General features: G+C 41.4%; 1 protein-coding gene across 1 annotated transcript in view; it reads left to right on the top strand.

Annotated features, from left to right (window-relative positions):
• Positions 1 to 23,670, top strand: part of LOC129333518 (nardilysin-like) — a 56,677-nt gene that overhangs the window by 7,525 nt on the left and 25,482 nt on the right. The window contains exons 5-17 of the mRNA XM_054985236.1: positions 1,030 to 1,103; positions 2,423 to 2,518; positions 4,406 to 4,528; positions 6,937 to 6,994; positions 9,943 to 10,016; positions 11,900 to 11,969; positions 13,609 to 13,686; positions 14,700 to 14,820; positions 16,198 to 16,256; positions 18,939 to 18,993; positions 20,805 to 20,909; positions 21,970 to 22,093; positions 22,493 to 22,579. Of these exons, the coding sequence (XP_054841211.1) occupies positions 1,030 to 1,103; positions 2,423 to 2,518; positions 4,406 to 4,528; positions 6,937 to 6,994; positions 9,943 to 10,016; positions 11,900 to 11,969; positions 13,609 to 13,686; positions 14,700 to 14,820; positions 16,198 to 16,256; positions 18,939 to 18,993; positions 20,805 to 20,909; positions 21,970 to 22,093; positions 22,493 to 22,579 (1,124 nt within the window). The remainder of the gene's footprint in view (positions 1 to 1,029; positions 1,104 to 2,422; positions 2,519 to 4,405; positions 4,529 to 6,936; positions 6,995 to 9,942; positions 10,017 to 11,899; positions 11,970 to 13,608; positions 13,687 to 14,699; positions 14,821 to 16,197; positions 16,257 to 18,938; positions 18,994 to 20,804; positions 20,910 to 21,969; positions 22,094 to 22,492; positions 22,580 to 23,670) is intronic.

Raw genomic sequence — 23,670 nt, 5'->3', positions numbered from 1 at the left:
TTGTCTCAGAACATTTTCTCTTGGTCACTTGATGGTTGATCTCCTCTGACTGATGTCATAAGCCTTGGTTAGACTGATTTGTTCCAGCTCTTCTGGAACTGGAGACCCAGTTTGGTGTAGAACGACGGGACTCTGATCTGAAGAACTGGGTTTGATTCCCCACTCCTCCACTTGAAGCCCGCTGGGCGACCTTGGGTCAGTCACAGCTTCTAGCCCCACCCACCTCACAGGGTGATTGTCGTGAGGATAATAATAACATACTTTTAAATTGCTCTGAGTGGGCATTAAGTTGTCCTGAAGGGCGGTATATAAATCGAATGTTGTTGTTGTTATATGCACTTGAAGAAGGAAGAAAAATGTCACTTCTGCATTAACAGAAACAGGAAGCTGTGAATGGCACAGAAATCAGTATATTAGATCTCAATTATATGCTTTTGTGCTGTACTTACCTATAGTACACTTGATACTACTCCATCTGTTATGTGTTAACCTTGTATATTTGTACATTGTGAGAATACACCTTCTGAATTTGTAGGTAAGCTTTCCAGTGAATCTATGCTGTAGCATAGTGGTTAAGTGGTTGGGATGTATATCAGTGCTCTGCTGGTTGGAATCCCACTATTGCCATGAGCTCAGCAAGTGACCTTGGGTAAGCCACTCCTCTCTGCCCCAATTCCCCAGCTGTATTGTGTGTGGGGCACTAATCTGTCTGGAAGAGCAGTATATGAGTATAAGTTGTTGGTATGTGGGAATTCTATAGAAAGCATAATTTATATCGGATATGGGAATACGTTGGAATACATGAAGGATATCAGAATGGTCATCAGGTTTGGCTGATTCAAAAGTGGTGAAATCTCAATGACCTTTCTTTGTTTGGAGGGAAGTTTAATTGGAGCCACTGTTCTTCTGTTGTGCTGATGTTTGAAACAGAAAATAATCTATCCAGATGCTTTTAAAAACTGAGTATTGTTATCTTCCCTCTTCAACAAAGGATAACAAAATCTCCTTTGCTATTGTTCCTTCTTACAGATGGGCACAATTCTTCATTCACCCCCTGATGATTAAGGATGCAATTTACCGGGAAATTGAAGCCGTGGATAGTGGTAAAAAAAATGTGCTTAGTCTTCCTCTTTCTTATTATTTTCTGGAAATTTTTGTAGTACTCATGATGACAGTTGGATGACCTGTCTTTTATAAACCATCAGGTCGTAAAAGCAATATTATTTAGATACAATGGACACAATCCAACACAGTTTGAAGCATGCTTAAATGTACTGAAATCAAGAAATGTAGTTTTATTGATTCCCAGAGCCTACAAATTTAATAATTGTAAAGTTTCAATTTTAAGCACATCTATATGATGTAAATCCCATTAAACCCAAGGGGAGATAAGCACTGAGTAGAGATGTTTAGGATTAATCTATAAGTCATGAAATTTAGATGCTTCACTCTCTTGGGTAAATTCTGTATATTTTTGGAGAATGACGTAGGTGGCAAGCGAAATTGAAAAAAGGAAAGGATACTTCCTTTTCTAACTCCGGTCTATTGTACCTCAGGATGATTATAGTACTTCAACATAATCGGGATCAGTTTTGCTAGGTTGTGTAGTAGCTGATAAACTCAAGTGCAGAATAGTTGAAATCACCAGCTGCCAATGACAATTTTTTTCAAAATATGATCCACCCCACCCACCCCCATTCAGCTGGAAAGACAATGGATTCAAAGCTTCAAAAAAAACCTTGTTTCCTTTTTTGTGCTGGTGCAACATTGTGCTGGCACATTTGAGTGATATGTTTAAATGGCAGGTTTCGACTGATAAACCCTACCCTCCTGTAAAGGATGTGGCTTTCATTTCACAATCTAAGACAGCTGTGCCAGCAAGGCCAAAGTAATAGTGAATTGGGCCTGAGCCCTAGCAATGCTATACAAATGTCCATAAGAGTAAATTTCTCAGCTTCTGCCCCTTGGGCCACATTTCATTTCTAGTGTTCAATAATCATCTGTCATCTAGAGCTCACATAATATCTATGAGGCCCTTTGTGACTCAGGGCTTTCTCTTCTATCTCCAGACCCCACTGTTAATGCAACTGAAATAGAGCAAGCATGACTCAGAGTCTTCTTTTCAGCTGCATTTCTATCTGTACGACTGTTGTTGTGATTCTGCCTCTATCAGTGTTGATAAACAGGATGGTCTGTGCTGTTCGCTAAAGCAGCTGGCCTTCCCTGACTCAGCCCATCAGTTTTATGAAACACAGCAATGTCTTTCTCGCCATCTTTTCCATTTTTTGTCAAATGAGGTACTACACATATTTCACTGCTGCTTCATGTATGTTTCTATCATACTGTCTTCTTTAATAACTAGACTTATTTCATAAACAGTACTCTAAATTCCACGGCTTAATGTGTTCTTTAAAACAAACAGAATATCAAATAGCAAAGCCTTCTGATGATAACAGAAGGGAATTGTTGCTTGGAAGCCTTGCGAAACCAGGACATCCAATGAGAAAATTCTTTTGGGGTAAGTGTAATATCTTGAGATACACTTAATATGCAGTGGTTACAGATTTAGTTAGAGCCCCGTGGCGCAGAGTGGTAAGCGGCAGTACTGCAGCCCAAGCTCTGCTTATGACCTGAGTTCGATCCTGACGGAAGCTGGGTTCAGATAGCTGGCTAAAGGTTGACTCAGCCTTCCATCCTTCCGAAGTCGGTAAAATGAGTACCCAGTTTCCTGGGGGTAAAGTGTAGATGACTGGGGAAGGCAATGGCAAAGTCTGCCAAGAAAATGTTGTGATGCGACATCCCCCATGGGTCAGTAATGACTTGGTGCTTGCACCTTTTTACAGATTTAGTAAAGTTTGAAGAACTGGAGATTGTTGGGGGTATTGTACCCAACATTTCAAAATGTTCAGAATCAGTAAAAATCTTTCATTTTGGATATTGCTACATGCTTTAACAATATGGGGAGGAGGTTTCTTTTGAAAAAGAATTCTGTTTGACCCTGCATTGGTCATACCTCCTGACTTACCTGATTCACACAGCAGACAAGCAGGTAAAACTGTTCCCGGAGTATCCCACTTCATTCTCTGTTGAGGGGCTAACATGATTGAATGCTTCCCCAGTGAAAAAAATTCCATTCACATAACCTTTCTTCAGACATTCAGTGTGGGTAGAGCCAACTTACGTAACATAAGATTGCGGATGGAAGCCCCTGATCTATGTGCAGTGCATTCATTCTTCTGTATGAACCTATATGGCAGCTCTGCTCAGTACAGAGATGCCTTCACCAATAAAAATATAAACAATCACCGTCTACTTGCAGTTTTTTAAAAGTAGCTGCTCAGATGCAATGGAACAGTTTCCCAGAGGAAGATCTACACTGCTTCTGCAGTTTCGGAAGGATATATGACTAAACTTTTTAGTAGCGCTATTTTAATGGTTATTCTTTGGTGTGTTTATGCTGTATTTGTTCTATTGTTGTTTTTATTGCTATTGTTTAACTGTTATGATTTATTGTTGTTACCTACCTTGGGTTCAGTTTTTTGGAAAGATATTATCAGTGTTGTATACATACAAACACAAGCCTTGTGAGCATACAGATCTGCATGTTTAAAAAACTGGTCAAGGGGTATCGACAAGAGGATGCATAATGCTTGCTGCAGCAATGCCGTTCCTCTCTGCTCACATGTGTTCATTTTACCCACATTGAGTGTTTGAAAAAGGCATACAAAAAGAGGCAACACTTAGGTTGCATCTCATCTCCATGAATGTAGAGAGAGAAATTCACTGCCTTGCTGTAGTCTGAAGTAGAGTTCAGGTCAGGGACAATTTTACCATGTCATTTGCTGATTGTGCAAAATATGCTTCAGTCCTATGAACTTCTGTGGAACATAAATACATGCTCACTTATCGTGCCTACTCTTGAGTCCCTAATGTGTGCATTCATTAAACATGAGGCAAGATAGCAGGTGCAGGTAATTATACAGTGCAAGCCTGAAAAAAGTTACTCCAGTCTAAGCCCACTGAAATCAATGGAGTAACTCTTTTTAGGATTGCACTGAGAATCTTTTAGAAAATCTTGGATTGAAAGAAAAATCTAGAGTAAAATAAACAATCTGCCCACTCCTCAGTTGCCGTCCTGATGTCACATCTAAGATCATGGTTGATAGGCTACTGGCTCTAGTTTACTGAGTTTATCGAACAGAAGTTCTTTTCGGATCCAGTACAGAAGACAAGAACAGAATGCATAGATGTTTTTCTACAAGTTGATATTCATTATCTAGTGGTCTGATTTATGCTACGAAAACATGATTGGTCTGCGAGAAGCTTTTTAGAAGCTTTCTAATTCTAGAATCTAGATTTTTTAAAAAGACGATAGAGATTTTTTAAAGCAAGCCTTTATTTACAGGTAATGCGGAGACACTTAAACATCTGCCGTTGAAGAATAAGATAGACACTTATGCAAGGCTGAGAGATTTCTGGAAGCGCCACTACTCCGCACACTACATGAATCTAGTTGTCCAGTCTAGAGGTATAACCCCCCCCCGCCCCCATATACTTTTGCTTTAATTCAAGTAATAATCACAGTGATGGAAATGCAGAGGTCCATGCAGAGGTCCATGCATTATGTTAAATTTTAGAAATTTTGTCCTTGTTGACAAATGTCTTAAATTAGGAGTGCAATGGGATGGTGCCACAGGCAGTGCCATTGATGTGTTTGAACACTGGATCCTGCCATTAGACGGAGGCTAGTGTGTGGGTACATTGAGCCACAGGATGAACATTACCCCAACTGGGTCGGTCAAGAGCTGCTTGCCAACACTGCTGACTCAGTGAAGTAACAAAGGAAGACCCAAATGGGAAAAGGATGGAGAAGTTTCACACACAAGAGGGAAAAGGGTGGAGAAGTTTCACACACATAGCAGATGGCCATATACGGCCATCTGCTATGCCCGTATACGGACTCCCAATATTTGTCTAAATAGCCTGCTCCTGGATATTTTAATGATTTTTTAAAAATTATTGTTGATTTTACATTTTTGTGATTTTAATGTATTTTTAATGTTGTTAGCCGCCCTGAGCCCATTTGTGGGGAGGGCGGGGTATAAATTGAATAAAATAAAATAAATAAATAATAAATAACATACAAGCCAGTTGTCTGTTGATGCTGGAGTCTTTGTGCAGTCAACATATACGAGAACGTATGCAGAGTATGTCCATGCAGATGTCTTCCTTAGAGATTGCTACACACATCTGAAAGCCTGTTCCTATTTTCAGATCAGTGTTGTGCCAGAAAACGCACCGGCATGCCACTGGCACATTTAGAAATATACATAGGGCTGGATTAAATTGGCTATTTCTAACAATTCCCACTTCCTGCAGATCCCCCTCATGTCATTCCTTGGGGTTCCCTATCCCGCAGGAACAGTCTTTTGTGGAGATCAGTGAGTTGAAGTGGAAGGGAAGAGGCAGGAAAATTTCATTCTGTCATTGGAAAATTTAGAATTGATCCAACCCACACCTTTAAGTTTATTTGTATGTATGAAAGCAGATCAAATGTTTCCATATATCTTTGTAATATTAACTGAAAAGAGTGAGTCTAATAAAAATGACAAGACATACCAGAGGGTTATAGTTAATGATGAGTACGTAGAAAGGAAATTTTCATTCATTCGTTTGTTTGTTCGTTCGTTCATTCATATGCCACATTTCCACCTAAATAGGGTCCCCAAGGTGGCAAACAACAGATATTTAAAACATTTAAAACATTAAAATAACATTTTAAATGGTGTAGATGACTGGGGAAGGCACTGGCAAACCACTCGTAACAAGAAGTCTGCCAAGAAAATGTCGTGATGCGACATCCCCCCATGGGTCAGTAATGACTTGGTGCTTTCACAGGGGACTACCTTTACCTTTTATATATAAATACAATAAAAACCTATTGACATATAAACCAACACATAAAACCATGGAGGAGGGCCAATTAGAATTTTCTGGGGGTATCCCAAATGAAACAAGTCTTCACTGGCTGGTGAAAGACAATGACAGAAGGAGACAGACGAGTACATTTAAACATTAAAATACATTTAGTGTTTGAGCAAGCAGGAGTGCAACAGCTGCAGCAACACATAACACACTAATATTTTTAATGAAACGATGTGTATATGGAAAGTAAAAAAGATGTTTCACTGTCACATGACTCCATTTAATCAAGTTTTGAAATTGAATCAGAAGAAATACCTAGAGCTATGTCTTGTATATGCATGCAGTAAACGATAACAGTGGTACAATCACTTAGCTCAAGCAGATTGCAAAGAATAATTTTAGCACTTCTGCTTAGGCAAGAACTGTTGGAAGCATAGAACTGGGATCCAGCCCATAGCATGCAAAAGCCTATGGTGAAATATAAACAAGTAGATTGTTGTTGTGGGTTTTCCGGGCTTTATTGCCGTGGTCTTGGCATTGTAGTTCCTGACGTTTCGCCAGCAGCTGTGGCTGGCATCTTCAGAGGTGTAGCACCAAAAGACAGAGATCTCTCAGTGTCACTGTGACACTGAGAGATCTCTGTCTTTTGGTGCTACACCTCTGAAGATGCCAGCCACAGCTGCTGGTGAAACGTCAGGAACTACAATGCCAAGACCACGGCAATACAGCCCGGAAAACCCACAACAACCATCGTTCTCCGGCCGTGAAAGCCTTCGACAATACATAAACAAGTAGTTCTGTGTGGGTATAGATGCAAACATCAAAATCGAAGAAGTGAATATGAAAAAGGGAGATCTAGCAAAAATATCATTATTGCTTTTGAAAAAAATATGTATATGCTGTACCTCCAAATATTTAAGAATGCTACTTCAGTATTACCACCTTAACTTCATCTTTGCACTATCACATCTCTTTCTTGCTTTTATTTTGTTTTTTCACCTTCCATTTTAGAAACTTTGGATACCTTGGAAAAGTGGGTGACAGAAATCTTCTCACAGATCCCCAATAAGTGAGCTGATTTATTTTTTCTGGAAGATATAAAACAGTGATGTGAGCTTGCTGAATTTCATACATACGCCATATGTTCCATTAGAAATATGAATGAAAGAGAATGTTTTCAATTATGATGCTTTCAGAAGGTATCATTGTAAGATGGAGTTTATATGTAGCTGTGGCTTTTAACTAATCTTATCCATTTAATAATGCGACCCATCTTTTCCATGTCCTATTTCATGGAGTTTTGTAGAGCTGAGGGATAAAATCTAAGGAAGATAATATAAGGGCAAGAACATTAGATGTTCAAGATATAAATGGAAGTACTAATGGAAACTGCAGATGTTGTACTTTCTTTTAATTAGAAGTATTATAGAATTACAGTTGGACTAATGTCATTTGTTCCATTCCACATTTGTTCCATAGTTTTGCAGCCTCAAGTATTCCGTTTACATCCATCCAATGATCTACTGTGAATTTCTATAAATTCTGTTTGTATTAATGTGCACATAAAGCATATTTCAATATATATTTTATACTTGTGTGTATTTGTTACATGTTGCTATCTGTGTTTCCATAGCACTTCCATACTGATAACGTGTTTCTTTACTGTATATTGAATCAGACCATTGTCTATCAAGGTCAGCATTGTCTAATAAGACTACCAGTGGCTCCCCTGTGTGTCCACTGTCAGTCTCTCTACATGAGATGCCTTGGCGGGTGTTCATCTAGTGCAGGGAGAGGCAATGTTAGCCACGAAGCGTAGTTTAGAAAGACAGAGCTGGTGGAGATCGCTCCTCAGAGGGTTTGTTCATTTCATCTTCACCTCCCTGAAGGCTCTGTTAATTTCACCTCTCCAGTCTAAAACTGTGTGGGATCGCAACTAGACAGCAGCGAGGAATGGAAGTGGGCTGCAGCTGCCTTCCAGAGCTGGGCTTTGATCTGGAGAGGTTATAATAGGCTGAAGTTTCCCTTCTGACATTTCACAGCCCCTTCACACAGCTCCAGTGTACAGCAAAGCCTTTGCCCTGCTGCCAGCTCTGTCTTTTTAAACTACCCTTCCCTGCTAATATTACATCTCCCAGCATGTGTTCTTTGTGTCTCAGATGTTTCACGTAGAGAGATTCTGTGTGAAACAAGACACTAGACTAATGGACCACTTTTCTGATCCAGCAGCGTTCCTCTTATATCTTATGATGTGGAGTGCTATTAAATGTATTGTTAGACATGACAATAGGAGCTAATTACCCAGCCGTCTCCTTGCATACCTGAAGACCCTTCCTGCCAATTTGTCCCTCTTTGACAGTTAATGTCCTATTTACTTATTTTAAATGTTTGTGCTGATTTATACCACTCCAAAGGAATGAACGTCATTTTTAAAAGCAACATAAAACAGCTGCATAAAATATTCCAAAAACGCAACAAGCTCTCTAGAAGCACCTATAAAGGGAAATGTTATTCCACAGCTTTTTAAAAAGGGCACAGGTTGATATAGCCAAAGGAAAATGCGAGATTCCCAACTCATTTTGCCACTAATCTGAAAACTGACTGGGCATGTAGAGAGAAACAGAGAGTGATTTGTGGGCTCAAGCTAAATTATTCCCCACAGGATCTGACACCTTAGAGACAAATTTTCAATCTTCATGGGCAAAAACTGTGCAGTCTCAGTTGCTGACTTTAGGACTGTCCTCTCAGGCTGTTTTTGAAATGGGCTACGACCAAACCAAGGCTTTGGTTAAACAGAGGTTGTATGATACTGAACAACCAGAAGACTTGATCAGAGTTCTATGATTTCAGATATTTCATAATTTCCGATATACTGTAACTCACCCCCCATCTCACTTTGTTGGAGACTCTGGGCCAGTGGAGGGCATTTTCTCTGGCAAGCTGTGTTAGAGGGGAAATATAACAAGATTCCCATGTGGAAGAGACTTTGCCCCTGTGGAGCCAGGGAGGCGGAATCAACCGAACAAGTTCTGTTTCAATGTTGTTTCTATTGTGAGATACGTTTGAAAATTATTTTCCGTTTGCTTAGGGGGCTCCCTGGCCGGTTGGATTATGATATTTTTAGATTGTTTCTGGAGGGCGTCAACCCCTAGTTTACAGTTTGCTGTGCAAAATTTTTCACAGTGGCCTGTAAAATCCGCAATGATTTTACCTAAATTTTTTAGCTAAAATCTTTTAATTGTCGTATTTTCTGTATAATGGATATGTTCGATGATATTGTGCTTGTCTTTAACTGAATAAACCGATTGATTGATCGATGGATTAGAATTTGTGAGAGGATGGTTGGCAGAATAGTTATCTTTGGCTCTTCCATTTACCATCAGTTTCCTCTGCGCCCTGGTCTTCTCACAGCCACTTCACTTCTTACACTTGAGGTTTTCCATATTTGTTGGTCAAAAGGAGATAACAGGTTGCAAAAGAAAAGAGGTGGGAGAAGGGTATAAGTACTCCCCATTTCTACCTGCTCCTTCTCCCCTGCAAGTAGCTCTCCTGTCGTCCATTTTAATTCTTTCATAGCTGGGGAAACATGGGGTGGAGAATCCTTGCTGCCTCATTGGCCACAGAGATGCTCGCTTAAGAGACTCTCTCCAAACATATCTGAGTACAGTTAATCAAACGCGACTCAAGATTCCAAGAGACGTTCTTTAACAGAGCCACGGCTGACATCGTGTTGAGCCTCCGACTATAATCCTAAAAATACTTTCCTGGGAGTAAGTCTTATTGAATACAATGGGACTTACTTCTGAGTAGATCAGCTCAGGATTGCTCCCTTAAAAACCAATTTGATCAGTCGTAGGGACCAGCCTTGAATGTGCTGTGAACGAAGGGGAATTCTGCTTTCCTAACAGACCTCCATCCCTTTGCACAATGGGGTAGTGAGCAGCAAATTAGTTTGCTTTGCTGTTTATGATTTTAAGCTATAAAGTCCTGAATACCAAACTGCATGTATTTTTTAAGCGGTTTACCCAGACCAACCTTCGGTCACCTGCTGAACCCTTTTGACACACCTGAATTCCACAAGCTCTACAAAGGTAAGCAAGCTGGATCCTGTTTTCAGTATTGTTTGGGGAAGTCTGAAGGAATGTTTCATATCAAGCTGTGATCTTAATTTTTTTTACTAACATGGTAAAATGATTAAAAGAACGAGCAGGAAGTCCCTCGTTCAATGTTTACTTTAGGGTTGCCAGGTTCCCCCGGGCAACCAACAGGGAGGGCAGGTGTGAATTTACTGGGTTGTGCTAGGGTTGCCAAGTCACCCTCCTGGCAGGAGGGTGGGAGACCTGGCTCTTGCCTCTTTCTTTCCCTCTTCATGCCTCACTCACTTGCACGCATGGCACATGCAGGCCTGAAACTGCCTTATGATGTCACTTCTGGTGACATCACTGCGCAGGCGCAGGAGTGCACCCACACTTCACAGCGGGCTGATTTGAGCCTCAAACAAGTTTGATTCAGCCCATATGGGGCCCAAATCAGCCTACCGTGAAGTGCAGAAGTGCCCTAAGGGTGGTGTGATGACATCAGTGATGTCATCACACTGCCCCAGGAGCGCTCCTGGGAGGCCCGTTCCCGTGCCTTTCTTCCCCGCCTACCAGGTAAGTGGAGGCAGTGGGGTGGAGAGTGAAGGTGGGGGATCCCCTGCCCCCACCAGGGAAATGGGATCTCTTGTGCCTCATCGTATTACACCCGCCCACCTCTTCCTGCCACTGAGCTAAAGTTCAGCAGGCTGAAGCAGGGATTGCCCGCCATAAGCAGGCTCTGGAAAGCCTACTCCGCCTATAAACTCACTGACTTTGTTCTGATATCATGTGAAACCATCATTCAATTAAACAAATAATTTTTAGCGTGACTGAATGCAGGCCTCTCCCTGGACTATGGTTAATTAGGGTCCAGCAAACCCTAGTTTCTTGTCGTGTCTGAATGCAGACATCCTGACTTGTTTTCCAGCATCACCTTTGCAAATGCAGCGGAGGCCAGGATATCACTTGGATTGCTGCTGGGGACGGGGGAAGCAAAGGAAACCAGAACTGGATTCTGTGAACCAAGTTTTGGTTTCACAAACTAAACAAAATAAGCAATAGTTTCATGATGTGTCTAAAGCCAGTGACTGTGTGATTTATGTGAAACACTAGAGTCTCTGAGGTTTAGTTCCCTGCTTGCCATTTTGGGCAGCCAGGCCTAGTGCTATGGCAGGACTCCTCATGCCAGCAGCCTTGTTTACCTGCCACTGCTCTTAGCAGCAGCAGGAGAAACGTAAAAAAAACCAACTCTACATTATGCCATCGCTTCTGGGTTATACTTGGAAATAACATACACTGCAATCCCAAATAGGCTTAGACTGGAGTAACTCTGCTTAGGATTGCATTGATAGGGTATCTTTGAGAATCCTAGAGTTCCCCTACAACTCTACTGCTATTAAAAGAAAACGATATTGTCCTGTATTATATAGTGGATAATTGTATTGTCCTACCTTACAAGGGTTCTGAATGGATTACGGTAATGTAATTTTAGAGCGCTTGAGAGCCAATGTAAGAGCGTTGGACTAGGATCCAGGAGACCCAGGTTCAAATCCCCACTCTGACATGGAAGCTTGCTGAGTGGCCCTGGACCAGTCAGACACACTCAGCTTAACCTACATCACAGGGTTGTTGTAAGGGTGAAATGGAGAAGGGGATGTTAAACCTCTTTGAATTGGGGTATACATGAAGTAAATCAATTATAGTGCTTAGGAAAGGTGTTATGTGACAAAAATAGCGGATATAGCTGTACTGCTGCAGCTCCATTTAGCATCAATATCTGCATATTTGTCCCCAGCTCTGCCTCTTCCTTTCTCTCTGGCCCTTCTCATTCTTACTGTCATTGCAAAAAAGGTATATACTTTTGAATAGCTGTAAGTGACTCATTTCTTCTGGTTCAGTTATTCCAGTCAGGGAAATCCATTCTTTGAGCATCACTTGGCCTCTTCCACCACAAGAAAAGCATTATAGGTAAGGAACTATATTAAAGCAAAGATCCTTTGACATGGTGATGTAAGCCGATATCAAAATCCATCCAATAGAGTGCAGTCTTAAGGGTACTTTCCTGGGAATAAACCTCCCTGAAAAACATGGTCCCTCCTGACTTCTGAGCAGAATTGCTAAAGTCCCATATTCAGGCAGTTTACCCAACTGTCCCTGGTCATCCCAATCCTGTGACTTGCTATTGAAAGTGCAAAAGTATCTGAAGTCAAAGGGCACTGAAATATAAGTTGTGACATTTGCACCAGCATGATGTAATGGCCAGTAGGTTTAATAGATCAATGATTATGCATCTGTTTCTGCACTGGTGAATTAAAAACACAGAACAATCCTAGAGACAATACTTGTTAGGAAGATGGCTAGTGCAGAGGCACAATGAAGAAAAGGTGCCTGTATCGTGCATAAGTCACATCAGATGTGGTGGTTTCGTTGGGGGCAAGATAACATCCCTGTTTACATCCCCGCCTACTGGACAATCTAGGACTCTCATTTTGCAGAGGGTTGGCAACAGGACCAACTGCGGCAGGAGGAAGAACAACAGAAGCTATGGCTGCAGTCTACCTCACAATTGTTACAAAGACAGGAGAGTTCTCTAAATGATGCCCTCTTAACCAGGATCGCTAACTCCAATCTAGGAAATTCCTGAAGATTTGGGGGCAGTGCCTGGGGAGGATGGAGTTTAGTGAAATGAGGAGTTCAGCGGGGAGGCGATGCCTTAGAGTCAGTCTGCCCTCCAAAGCTCCAGAGGAACTCATCTCTATAGTCTGGAGGCCACATGAAATTCTGGGAGAACTCCAGACCCCGCCTTGAGTTTGATAAATCTACTCTTAAACCTATACCAGAAGGATCACAGGGCACTGAGCGGGAATGGATGCTGTGTAACTTGGCTGTTGAGTGCCAGATTACCAGCCTTCTTACTACATGGATAGGATAGCTTGGTCTTTTAAAAAGCAAATCTGATAATCTAGAATTCTAAATTAGGATTGTCAACTTCCAGATGGGGCCTGGAGACAGTCCAGAATGACCACTAATCTCAAGATGACAGAGATCAGTTCTCCTGTGAAAATGCTACTTTGAAGGATGGATTGAATGGCATCACTGCCTCCCCAGATCCCAACCCCAAATTTTTAGGAATTTCCCAACCTGGAGCTGGAAATACTAAGGGGCACGGGCTGCACAAACTGCCATTTTAATTTCAGGTTCAGGTTTTCAACAGGGAACTGTTTTCATTAAGATGGAATTTCAGGGGGGTTTCATTTTAATAACTATTTTCAGACATACTTTTCAAGCTTGGGAATTTTGGCACCTGACAATCATGCCCTGTAGAAAAACTCTAACCTGAAATTAAAAAGGAAATCTCCCCTCCCCTCCATATACTGGGATCCTCATCATCCCGGTCTCATTAGGCCCAACCTGTAGATTTGTTACTAAAGTTCTGTTGATTTCTTGACTAACTGAATTCTCAATGCCTTTCCCCACTGGAAACAATCTCTTGTAATCATTTCTGTGAACAGACATTTCAGAGAGGAAGTAGTACCCTGCCTATTTGGCACGTTACTTCTGTATCCATGTGGCAGATTTTAATTTTTTTCTCTTTTGGTATTTTAAGGGTGAAACCTCTTCATTATATCTCTTGGCTGATAGGACATGAAGGCAAAGGCAGTATCCTTTCGATTCTCCGGAAAAGGTATGTCAATTATATGGCATTAAAGGGTGAAAGGGAAGCCACTGAGACACCTGATGTTCTGACTGACTGACTGATTAATTGGCTGATGTCCTGTTTTGTTGCAGCTCAAAGCAAGTCAGAATGAAATTTAAAATATTCACCATAAAACAGGCTATGAGAGAGCTCTATGTACTCTCTGAGAGGTCTTACAATTTTTCCCTCATAGCAGCTTCCTCCAGTGATGTATTATAAACTGTAATTTTAAGTTGAGAGACTTTTTAATGCAGTTTGGAATGCATCACAGGGTGAATGCAGAAGTGGAGAGTTCAGTAGTAAATTCTAGTGTGAATACTACAATTTTGACTGTGGTAATTTTAAAACTACAGACCAACACAGAATAAAAGTGCTTTATTAAACTGAATGGACATAAATATATGTTATATTGTTTTGATTTGTGATTCGTGTATTTTTCATTCACCCAGGCAGTTCTTCTTGCTCCCCTACATTTAGCATTCAGGAAGTTGGGTAGCTGAGACTTGGAATGGTCTAATCCATTGGCTTCTTTGTTATCCTTTTAATCTGCTCTGGAGTTTTACTGACGTTCTTATAGTGCTGAAGTTAAAGTTATCTTGGCTGCTTTTTTTACAACTTATATATTTTGCTGCATTTAATTAGTTTCATTGTTTTAACTGATCTTGATCTGTTTGTATTTTATTCTTTTTTTTTTATAAAAATTTTTATTGGATTAGACACATATAAAATTTATTACAATCACATTCCCTTAAATTTTCCAATTCTAACCCCCTCCCTTCCCCCCCCTTTTGTTGACTTCCAACAGTTTTCCAACCCCTTGTCTATTCTCCCTCTACTCATTTCAAACTTATTGTACTTATTATAATATATGTTTGTATTTTATTCTTGAAACCCACTTTGCATGTTACTTTATAAGTGAAAAGTGGAATATAAATGTTCTAAAATGAAATAAGGAAAGTAAAATGTATTGAATTTTCAAATGTATTTGAATTTTCAAATAGGTTTTTGGCTGTTGCATTATATGGCGGGAATGGTGAGTCAGGATTTGAACAGAACACGACGTATTCCATCTTCAGCATTTCTGTCACTTTGACAGAGGAAGGTTTTGAAAATTTTTATGAGGTAACAACCTGACACTGAAATATAAGGGGGAAAAGAAACATTTTTTTCATAATTTGCATACAGAAAACGCACAAAATACAGATTTCTAAACATTTCCATAGCATTAAATTTCTAAACATTTCCATAGCATTAAATTTGGTGTTGGTGGATCAAATCCACCAACACCAAAGAATGATTCAGTACCAAAAAGTGACTTCATTATGTACTGCAGGCACCACCATTACAGTGAAATCCTAAGCAAAGTTACTCCAGTCTAAGACCATTGATTTCAATTGGAATAACTGCTTAGATTGGAGTAACTCTGTTTAGGATTTCACGATTAGTCTCCTGAAATCTCTTAAGGATCAAGCACTGAGAAGTACTTTCAAAAAAGTTATTTATATACATCTGTTCCCATACTTTAATGAGCCATTCAGTTTTGATGTAACTCTGAGGTTTCACGTGTCTGGCACATGACATTCTCGCTGCTACCAGTAAATTTAGTGTTATTGCCTGTAAAATGCTCTGCTATTATGAGCTGGATCCTACAAACTGTGAACAGAAAGAGTCCATGGAACAGCTCACTCTCTTCCCTCTGCCACACTATCCCAAAATGCTGCTCCAAAAATCAAGGGAAATATGCGGTCATTACTTGCTCCATTTGTGGAAGAGATTGCATGAGAACGGAATGGGTAATTTCTGACAGTTTCCCCTCAAGCTATACTTCTATGTGGTGTCCCAAACTGTCCCCGAGGGTCCCCCAACCCCCTTGAGCAATTTGCGAGTGTAGGAGGCTAAAGGGAAAAGGGAAAGAGTTTTCATTATCTCCTTCTGTGCATGGTTTATAAGATCCAGCCCTATATAGTTCGTCTTTAGATCATAAGGCAGTCTTGTGAAACATTCTTGCATTATCTCAACCCTAACTGTGGTACATATCCATATTCTAGTGAAGTCTGTTTCACCTAGATACAGGGTTCGATCCAGCCAGCTTTTTTGCTGTTACCAAAGGAAGGCAGGGTCTCAGCTGAGTGCCAAAACAGCCATACCGAGGATGGAACAAAGGCCATTTAGAATGGGAGCTGTAGACAGGAGGGTTACCTGAGATTGGGTGAAAAGGTTGGCTGGATCCAACCAGTACTTTATACTTTTTTGATACTTTCTATATGTGGTCAGGGAACTAACCCAATTCCTATTCCAACTCACCCCTAAAAGTGTGCCTTGTGTGTAGATGGTCCACGTCCCAGTTCAGTCCAAATTCATACTTCAGGTCCTCATTTGGGGAGGAAAGTAGAGTAAATAAATAATAAGTACAATCTGCAACAAATTAAATTTTACAATCTTTTTCCTTGGTTATCAAATGTCCAAAGGAATGAATGCATTTATTTCTTCTGTCATCAGGTTATACATCTTATCTTCCAATATTTGAAGATGCTACAAAAACAGGGACCTGAGAAAAGGTGATTTTGAAAACACCCTTTAAACTGGATGATAAAACTTCACTGGCATTTCCCTCTCTCAATATTTATGCATTTTCTTTTTCAATGTAAGATACTGAAAATGCCATGTGAGTAAGAAGTAAGATATGCATATCTTTTCCCAGGGCTTTTTTTCAGCGGGAAGGGGGTGGAATGGAGTTCCAGAACCTCTTGAAAATGGTCACATGGCTGGTGGCCCCGCCTCCTGATCTCCATACAGAGGGGAGTTTAGATTGCCTTCCGTGCCGCTGAGTGGCGCGGAGGGCAATCTAAACTCCCCTCTGTCTGGAGATCAGGGGGCGGGGCCACCAGCCATGTGACCATTTTCTCCAAGGGCAACCCACTGAGTTCCACCACCTCTTTTCCCAGAAAAAAAGCCCTGCCTTTTCCCCATTTCTTTTAAACCTTTCAAAAAGATACTGGCCAACAGGGACAACACCAGTGCTAACAATGAGATGGTGATTGCCCTTTGGGCCATTCCCATTTGATGGTAGCATGAAGTGACACCTCGCACATGTGAACAAGCAGTTCCAGATCAACCACTGTAGACAGAAGTTTGGTGCTTTTTTTAACAGGCACCATTTGCACAACTCTCTGTATGCTAAGAATTGCTTGCTATTCTTTTCATTTGCATCAGCGCAGGTTTGCTTCCATGCTTTCACTTCTGTTAATCCCAGGTTCTCTAGGCCAAACAGGGTTGTCCACACATACTCACTCTCTCTATGGAGGCATGCCAGAGTGGGTATATTGGCCCAGTTCTAACTGTTTGTATCTCATCGTTCCTCTCAGCTAATTTAGAATCCTTCCTTCAGTCTAAGGAGACTTCCTCCAACTTGTAGCTTTTCTGCTGGCCGTAGAGCCACTTAAATTGGAAGCAGGCCACTTCCTGGAAGAAGCATTAAGAATGTGCTGAGTGAGGTGGTAGGATACAGGGCAAGCATCACTGATGTGGGTCTCATTTTTCTTTTCAGTGCCTGAGTTCAACTAATGTTAACTGACATTGGATATTGCCCTTGCTCCCCACCGAGGAGGCAGATTGTTGAGTTAAGCTAGAACATGGCATTATTAAATGGTTGCTTTGTAAACTTAACGTGTGGGCAGAGTTAAGTTTTGGGTTGAGGCTTGAGACATGCTGTCTCCTACAGCCTTCCTTGCACAGACAGCACTCAGCCTGACTTAAGCCTCAGCACAGTAGCTGTCTCTGTACCATCCTGTTTGTCACCAGCACAGTGCAAGGTCTGCTGAGAATGACTGAGGAGCCCCAGCATCCTTCCACGGTAGGAGGCATCAGGGTTCCATAAGGCTGCCAGGCCCCCAAAGAGAATACTCCCCATTTCCCCTCAAGCTGAGCAGTCACAAGAGGGTCATTCAGTGAATCCCTTCACCATTCTAGTGCCTCCTGCAGTTACTCATCAACGCACTCCACGTTTTCCCATGCAAACACGCACTTTTCACTTGCACTTGAAGCTGCCTTCTACTGAGACCAGTCCTTGGTCTATCAAGGTCAGGGCTGTCTTCTCTGACTGGCAGCAGTTCTCTGGGTTTTCATGTGGAGGTCTTTCCCATCTAGAGTTGCCAGGTCCCTTGACTCCCCTGCTGGGAGATTGAGAGCCTGGCACCTACCTTGGTAGTGCCTGGGTCCTGGTTTTGTGCATGCACTGTGCATGCGCTCCTGGCTTGTGCAATTACATCACTTCCAGGAAGTGACATAATCATGCGGGGGTCAAAGGGCGGCTGGGAGGGCTCCTGCGGGCTGGATCAGCCTGCTGCAGGCTACGATTCAGCTTGAAATGGGCCTGCTGAAGGGCATGTTTCAGCTCGAATCGGGCTGCTGTGGATGTGGGGGTGCACCGTGCTGCCTGGGGGTGTATGCCCCCCACCAGCCAAGTTAGTAGGTGTGGGGAGAAGGGTGGGAACTGATGATCCCCTGCCCCAGGCAGAGGAATGGCTCCCCTATTCCCATCACCCATTACCTGATCTTTTTAACTTAAGATGCTATGGACTGAACCTGGCACCTCCCCACAAGGCACAAGCCTCAAGCAGGTCCATCCTGAAGTCCTCACGCCCACTTCCCCCCCCCCCCAGAGCCAGGGCGAAAGCACTCCATATGCAGGGACTGTGGGGATCGAGCCACTTTGTAATGTGCCACTGATAACAGAGCCGACTGCACTATTGCACCATAGGGGAAGTCTAATTCTAATCAGTGTTATTTGTTGCACATATAAAATGAGGGTTTGTTTTTTTCCTGGAAAAAATACCTGTTTTTTAAAAAAATTGCCCAAATATGAATGTTGCTTAGTACTCTTGGTGGTTCTTAGCCTGTATATATTTGTATTCCCAGAGCCAGATAAATAGTTAAATGTCTCAGCCTCCCTCATAAGGAAGTGAAATCTTACAGATATATGAAATAATAGATTTTAAAATGTATTTAATTAACAAAAAAACCCTTCACTAACTGGGGTAGACTGCAATATTGTATCCTACATACAATTACTGAGAAGTCTTACTGGGCTCCCAAATAAACGTGACCTGAAACAATTTCCCATTCCTTTTCTGTTCAAAAATATGAATAGTTACTGCAGGAAAACTAGCTAGTTTTCAAAGTGGTTATTTTATTGAGAAGCAAGGCTGAAAAATCGAGGCATTATGGTTTTCCCCTCACAGAATATGGGAAGAGATCCAGAAGATTGAAGCCAATGAATTTTGCTTCCAGGAGCAGGTAATGTGTTCACTTTCCTAGTGTTTTCTCAAGTCTCCAGATGTACACACTGAAATTTTCAATTTCTGGCTTGGTAGGGATTTTTATATATTTATTAATTTATTTGGAACTTTGACACCCCAGCTTTCTTGCAATATTGGCCCCCAAAGACAACTTGCCGTGACGTGGATAGCCCAGGCTAGCCCAATCTGATCAGATCTTGGAAGCTAAGCAGGGTCAATCTTGGTTAGTAATTGGACAGGAGACTACTAAGGGTTGTACTTGGATAGGAGATCAGAACCTAGACTTTAAGATTGCTATGCAGAGGTAGACAATGTCAAAACACCTCTGTTTGCCTCTTGCCTTGAAAACTCTACAAGCAGCATATATCTGCTGCAACTTGATGACAAAAAAGGCTACTTACAGTGCTATACAAATCTTAAAGCAAGAAAATTACAATTTTAAAACAGAAGCCACACTGCTCTTTTTAATCTGTGCAGCACAGGCAGAGAACCTTGGGGCTGAAGCTGGCCAAAGTCCTCATCCAGGTCCTTAGGCTGTCTAGTTGCCTTTATGTATTTTGTTTATACTCTGCCATTCTTTTAAGAAAATACTAGAGGTGGTTTACAGTATTAAAATCCATAAACAACAAGAATAGATGGCAGCTGTTAAAAATAAACAAGTGCTGAGAACAGGTTTAACTTTAATTTTTTTTCTTAACGTCTAGCTAGTACCTTCCCTCCTGTAGTTTAAATCCATTGTTTCAAATCTTGTCCTCTGTTGCCAACAAGAAGAGCTCCCTTCCCTCCCCTAAGTGATAGCCTTTTAAATACTTAAAGAGAGCAATCATGTCTCCCCTCAAGCTCCTCTTCTCCAAAATGAACATTCCCAAGTCCCTCAGTCTTTCCTTATAGGTCTCCAGGCCCCTGATCATCCTGGTTGCTCTCCTCTGCACTTATTTCAATTTGTCCACATCCTTTTTAAAGTGAGGCATCTAGAACTGCACACAATACTTCAGTTGGGACCTGACCAACATGGCATATAATGGGTCAATGATACCTTGTGATTTGGATGTTATGCCTTTATTGACACACCCCAAGATTGTGTTCAGCTTTTTTGCTGCTGCATCACACTGACTGCTCACATTTAGCTTTCTATCCACCTGTATCCCAAGATCTTGTTCACACACACTGCTACCCAGAAGTGTATCCCTCATCCAGTATGCATGCTTTGCATTTTTGTTACCCAGGTGCAAAACCTGGCACTTATCCATGTTAAATCACATCTTATTCAGATCTGCCCACTTTTCCAATGTGTTCAGATCTCATTGAATTCTATCCTTACTCCTCCCAGTTTGGTGTCATCTGCAAATTTAACGAGTAATCCCTTTACACCCTTGTCAAGATCATTTATAAAAAATATTGAAAAACACCGGACCCAGAAACAAGCCCTGTGGCACTCCACTGGACACCTGCCTCCAATCAGATGTGATGCCATTGACAACTATTCTTTGTGTGTGGTTAGTCAGCCAGTTCCCTATCCATCTAATGATCCTAGAGTCCACCAGTTTACCCGTCAGAATATCATGAGGAACCTTTACTGAAATCCAGATAAATAAACATCAACAGCATTCCCACAATCCAGTAAGCCTGTCACTCAGTCATAGAAGGAGATGGAGCTGGTCTCCAACCCTTGTTCACACACACACACACACACACACCACAGCAAGGATCAGTCAATTATTACCCTGGCAAGGAGAAACACTCACCTCTCCAGCAGCCCACTCCTGGCTCCTTCTCCCAGCCCAGATGACTATGTTTTCTTGCCTGCAGACTGACCCAATTGATTACGTAGAAAATCTTTCTGAAAATATGCATCTCTTTCGGAAGGAGGACTTTTTGACAGGAGACCAGCTGTTGAGTGAATATGATCCAGAAGTAAGTAGGGCACATCTTTGTTTGGGTAGAAAGGTTACATGGAAAAATCACCCTAGCATTTTAGCAAGAATAATTTAATTAATATTAATTGATGAGAATAGCCGTGGAAGAAACCTTTACACTCTGAAATCAAAGTTCCAGGCTCAGTGCAGTCCGGACTTTTGAAATTGCACTTTGTAAACAAAGGCATCAAATTACCCCAAAGTTTGGGAGATCTCAAGCCTGTTTTTTTGGAAAATCAGAAGGGGAGGATTTTATAGGGTTGCCAACCTGCAGGTGGTGGCTGAAGATCTCCCAGAATTACAAGTGCTCTCCAGGCCACAGGGATCAGTTCCCCTGGGGAAAAAATGCTGCTTAGGAAGGTGGGCTCCATGGCATTATACCTTGCTGAGGCCGCTCCCCTCCCCAAACTCTGCCCTCTCCAGGCTTCACTCTCCAAATCTCCAGGAGCTTTCCAACCTGGAGCTGGCAACCATAGAGTTATGCAGTTGGGAGAAGGAAGCTAGCAGAAATTACATAAAACACATGCTTCTTAGCTTAAATTATTTTTAATACAGTCCTAAGCATAGTTACGCCTGTCTAAATGCATTGAAATCAGTCAGTTTTAGATGGGTGTAACTCAGTTTAGGATTGTACTGTTAGACCTTAGGACTGAACTTTTCTTGATGCACAGTTTAGGCAGGCAACATTGACACAGCTTTTGAGGGGGATTGTTTTGCACAGAATCCCTACAGCTGTATCCGCAAATAAGATCCTATCTTATGTAGACAGAAAACCTCTGGAATATTATTAAATAGTCTGGCCTTTAGCAACAATTCCATAGTGACTCTCTGTATAGGTTGTACAAACAAAACAATGTATTATAGCAGGAAAACAATAAGTAAGTTTCCGTGTTGATGATGTCCCATCTCCAGGTCTAGTTCCTATGATGACCTGAGAAGAAGGGAGAAAAGCTGACCTATGGCAATGCAGAGGAAGGGTTTAGTTTTTCATGAACCTAAGATGTCTGGAATTCCTAAAGTTAGAAAAACAGTGTTGATACATTGTCTTACATTTCCAGGTAATTGCCGATGCTATTAACCATCTCACCCCCCAAAAAGCCAACTTTTTCCTGTTATCACCAGCTCATGAGGGAAAGTGTCCCTTGAGGGAAAAATGGTTTGGAACCCAATACTCTGTATCAGGTAAAACAATACCTTGAAGTCTTTATAGATTTATGCTCGCTTCTGCATTCTTTAAAAAAGGAAATGAGAGATCCAGCAACATGGTGAGGAATTCACTGTGATCCTTGGTTCAGTATGAAATGCTGAAGGATTGGATCCATGTGTTGCTCCGTAGCCACTTCCTCCACATATTAAAAGTTCACAGTCATTCAGTTGAAAGGGGGTTCTTCTGCATTGGAAGTTACATGGGATGTAGGTGGGAAGTATACCTGTGCCTCTCTCCAGCCCAGCTAGGATTTCATCCAGGCTTGTTTCCATATCAATTGGCTCTTGAGTAATCTTTAATTCTTGACATAGATCACCCTGCACTAAGCAAATCATTGAGTGATGGCCTAAGTCCGTATTCTCTTATATCCACAGAAATTGATGAGTTTTGGAACAAGCTATGGAACACTGACTTTCCATTAAATCCAGATTTATACCTGCCTGAAGAAAACAAATATATAGGTCAGTGCTATAGCAAGAATATCCTATTCAGATGTATGTTCTGCTAGTTAAGCCATTGTGTATACATTGATGGAACTGGAGCTGGGAGACAAGCTCCATCGTTAAGAAATGCAGTGGCTTTGGATGAATTGCTTTAATGTGTTTTTGTTTTTCCTGCCTACATAACTATGGCATAAAAGTTATTTACTAACACAAGCACAGACACACATGTACATATGCATACATATGTATATGTATATACATATACATATAGTACTCTAAAAATTCCATTGATTAATGGACAGGATTGCACATGCTTCAACTGATGACTACAACATCCCAGCCTCACCAGGCATATACCTGTATCTTTGGTCATGCAAATTCCACTCCACATTTTCAGCTGGCCAGTTTGATGCCTCCAAACTGCTGCAGGGCTTCTGGCAGCTGGCACTGCTAGCCAGTTTTTCCTAAGCCTAATAAGGCTTCCAGGCTACTGATCCACTTGTCTGCCTGCCATGTAAGTCAGCTCTGCATGTCTGGGAAAGTGTAAGGGCCTCACCAGAAAACGCAGCTTTCCCCACATTATTCCCATAAGTATGGGGTTTGGACACCATGGTTTCTTCTAGGTAGATGACAGGGTGGATCAAAAATCTCAAGTATTTGATTAATGGGCGCCCATTTCCAGCGTCGAGATTAATATATGATTCCACTTTTAGTACATTTATGTCATATACGAAGACCCTGCTCCATGTTTCCCACCACTGAAAATGTGGCAGATGGTTAAACTTGACAAGGTTTTTTTGGAGGTGGCTCCAAGGCTGTTGAATTATCCTTCTGGGGAGCTTCATCTTTTACTCTAAGCCTTGCGACATCAACTTTTTTGCCTGCTATTAACTGAGTTAAAGTTGTTTTGCATTCTTCTGAGGAATGGGCTATTGATGGAGAATTCCTTCCCCGTTAAGTTACTACTGTTGTTGGTTTTCCCCTATCTTTTTCAATATCGTGTAGATTTTAGTTTTATGTAAGACGTTTTATGGACCAGATACATAAAAAAGAGAGAGATAAATGTTTTAAATAGGAGGAAAAATAACTTGGTTTGGATTGCTTTATAA

This window comes from Eublepharis macularius, chromosome 7 (genome assembly GCF_028583425.1).
Source record: "Eublepharis macularius isolate TG4126 chromosome 7, MPM_Emac_v1.0, whole genome shotgun sequence".
Lineage (NCBI taxonomy): Eukaryota > Metazoa > Chordata > Lepidosauria > Squamata > Eublepharidae > Eublepharis > Eublepharis macularius.
This window is presented reverse-complemented; position numbering and strand designations above follow the sequence as displayed.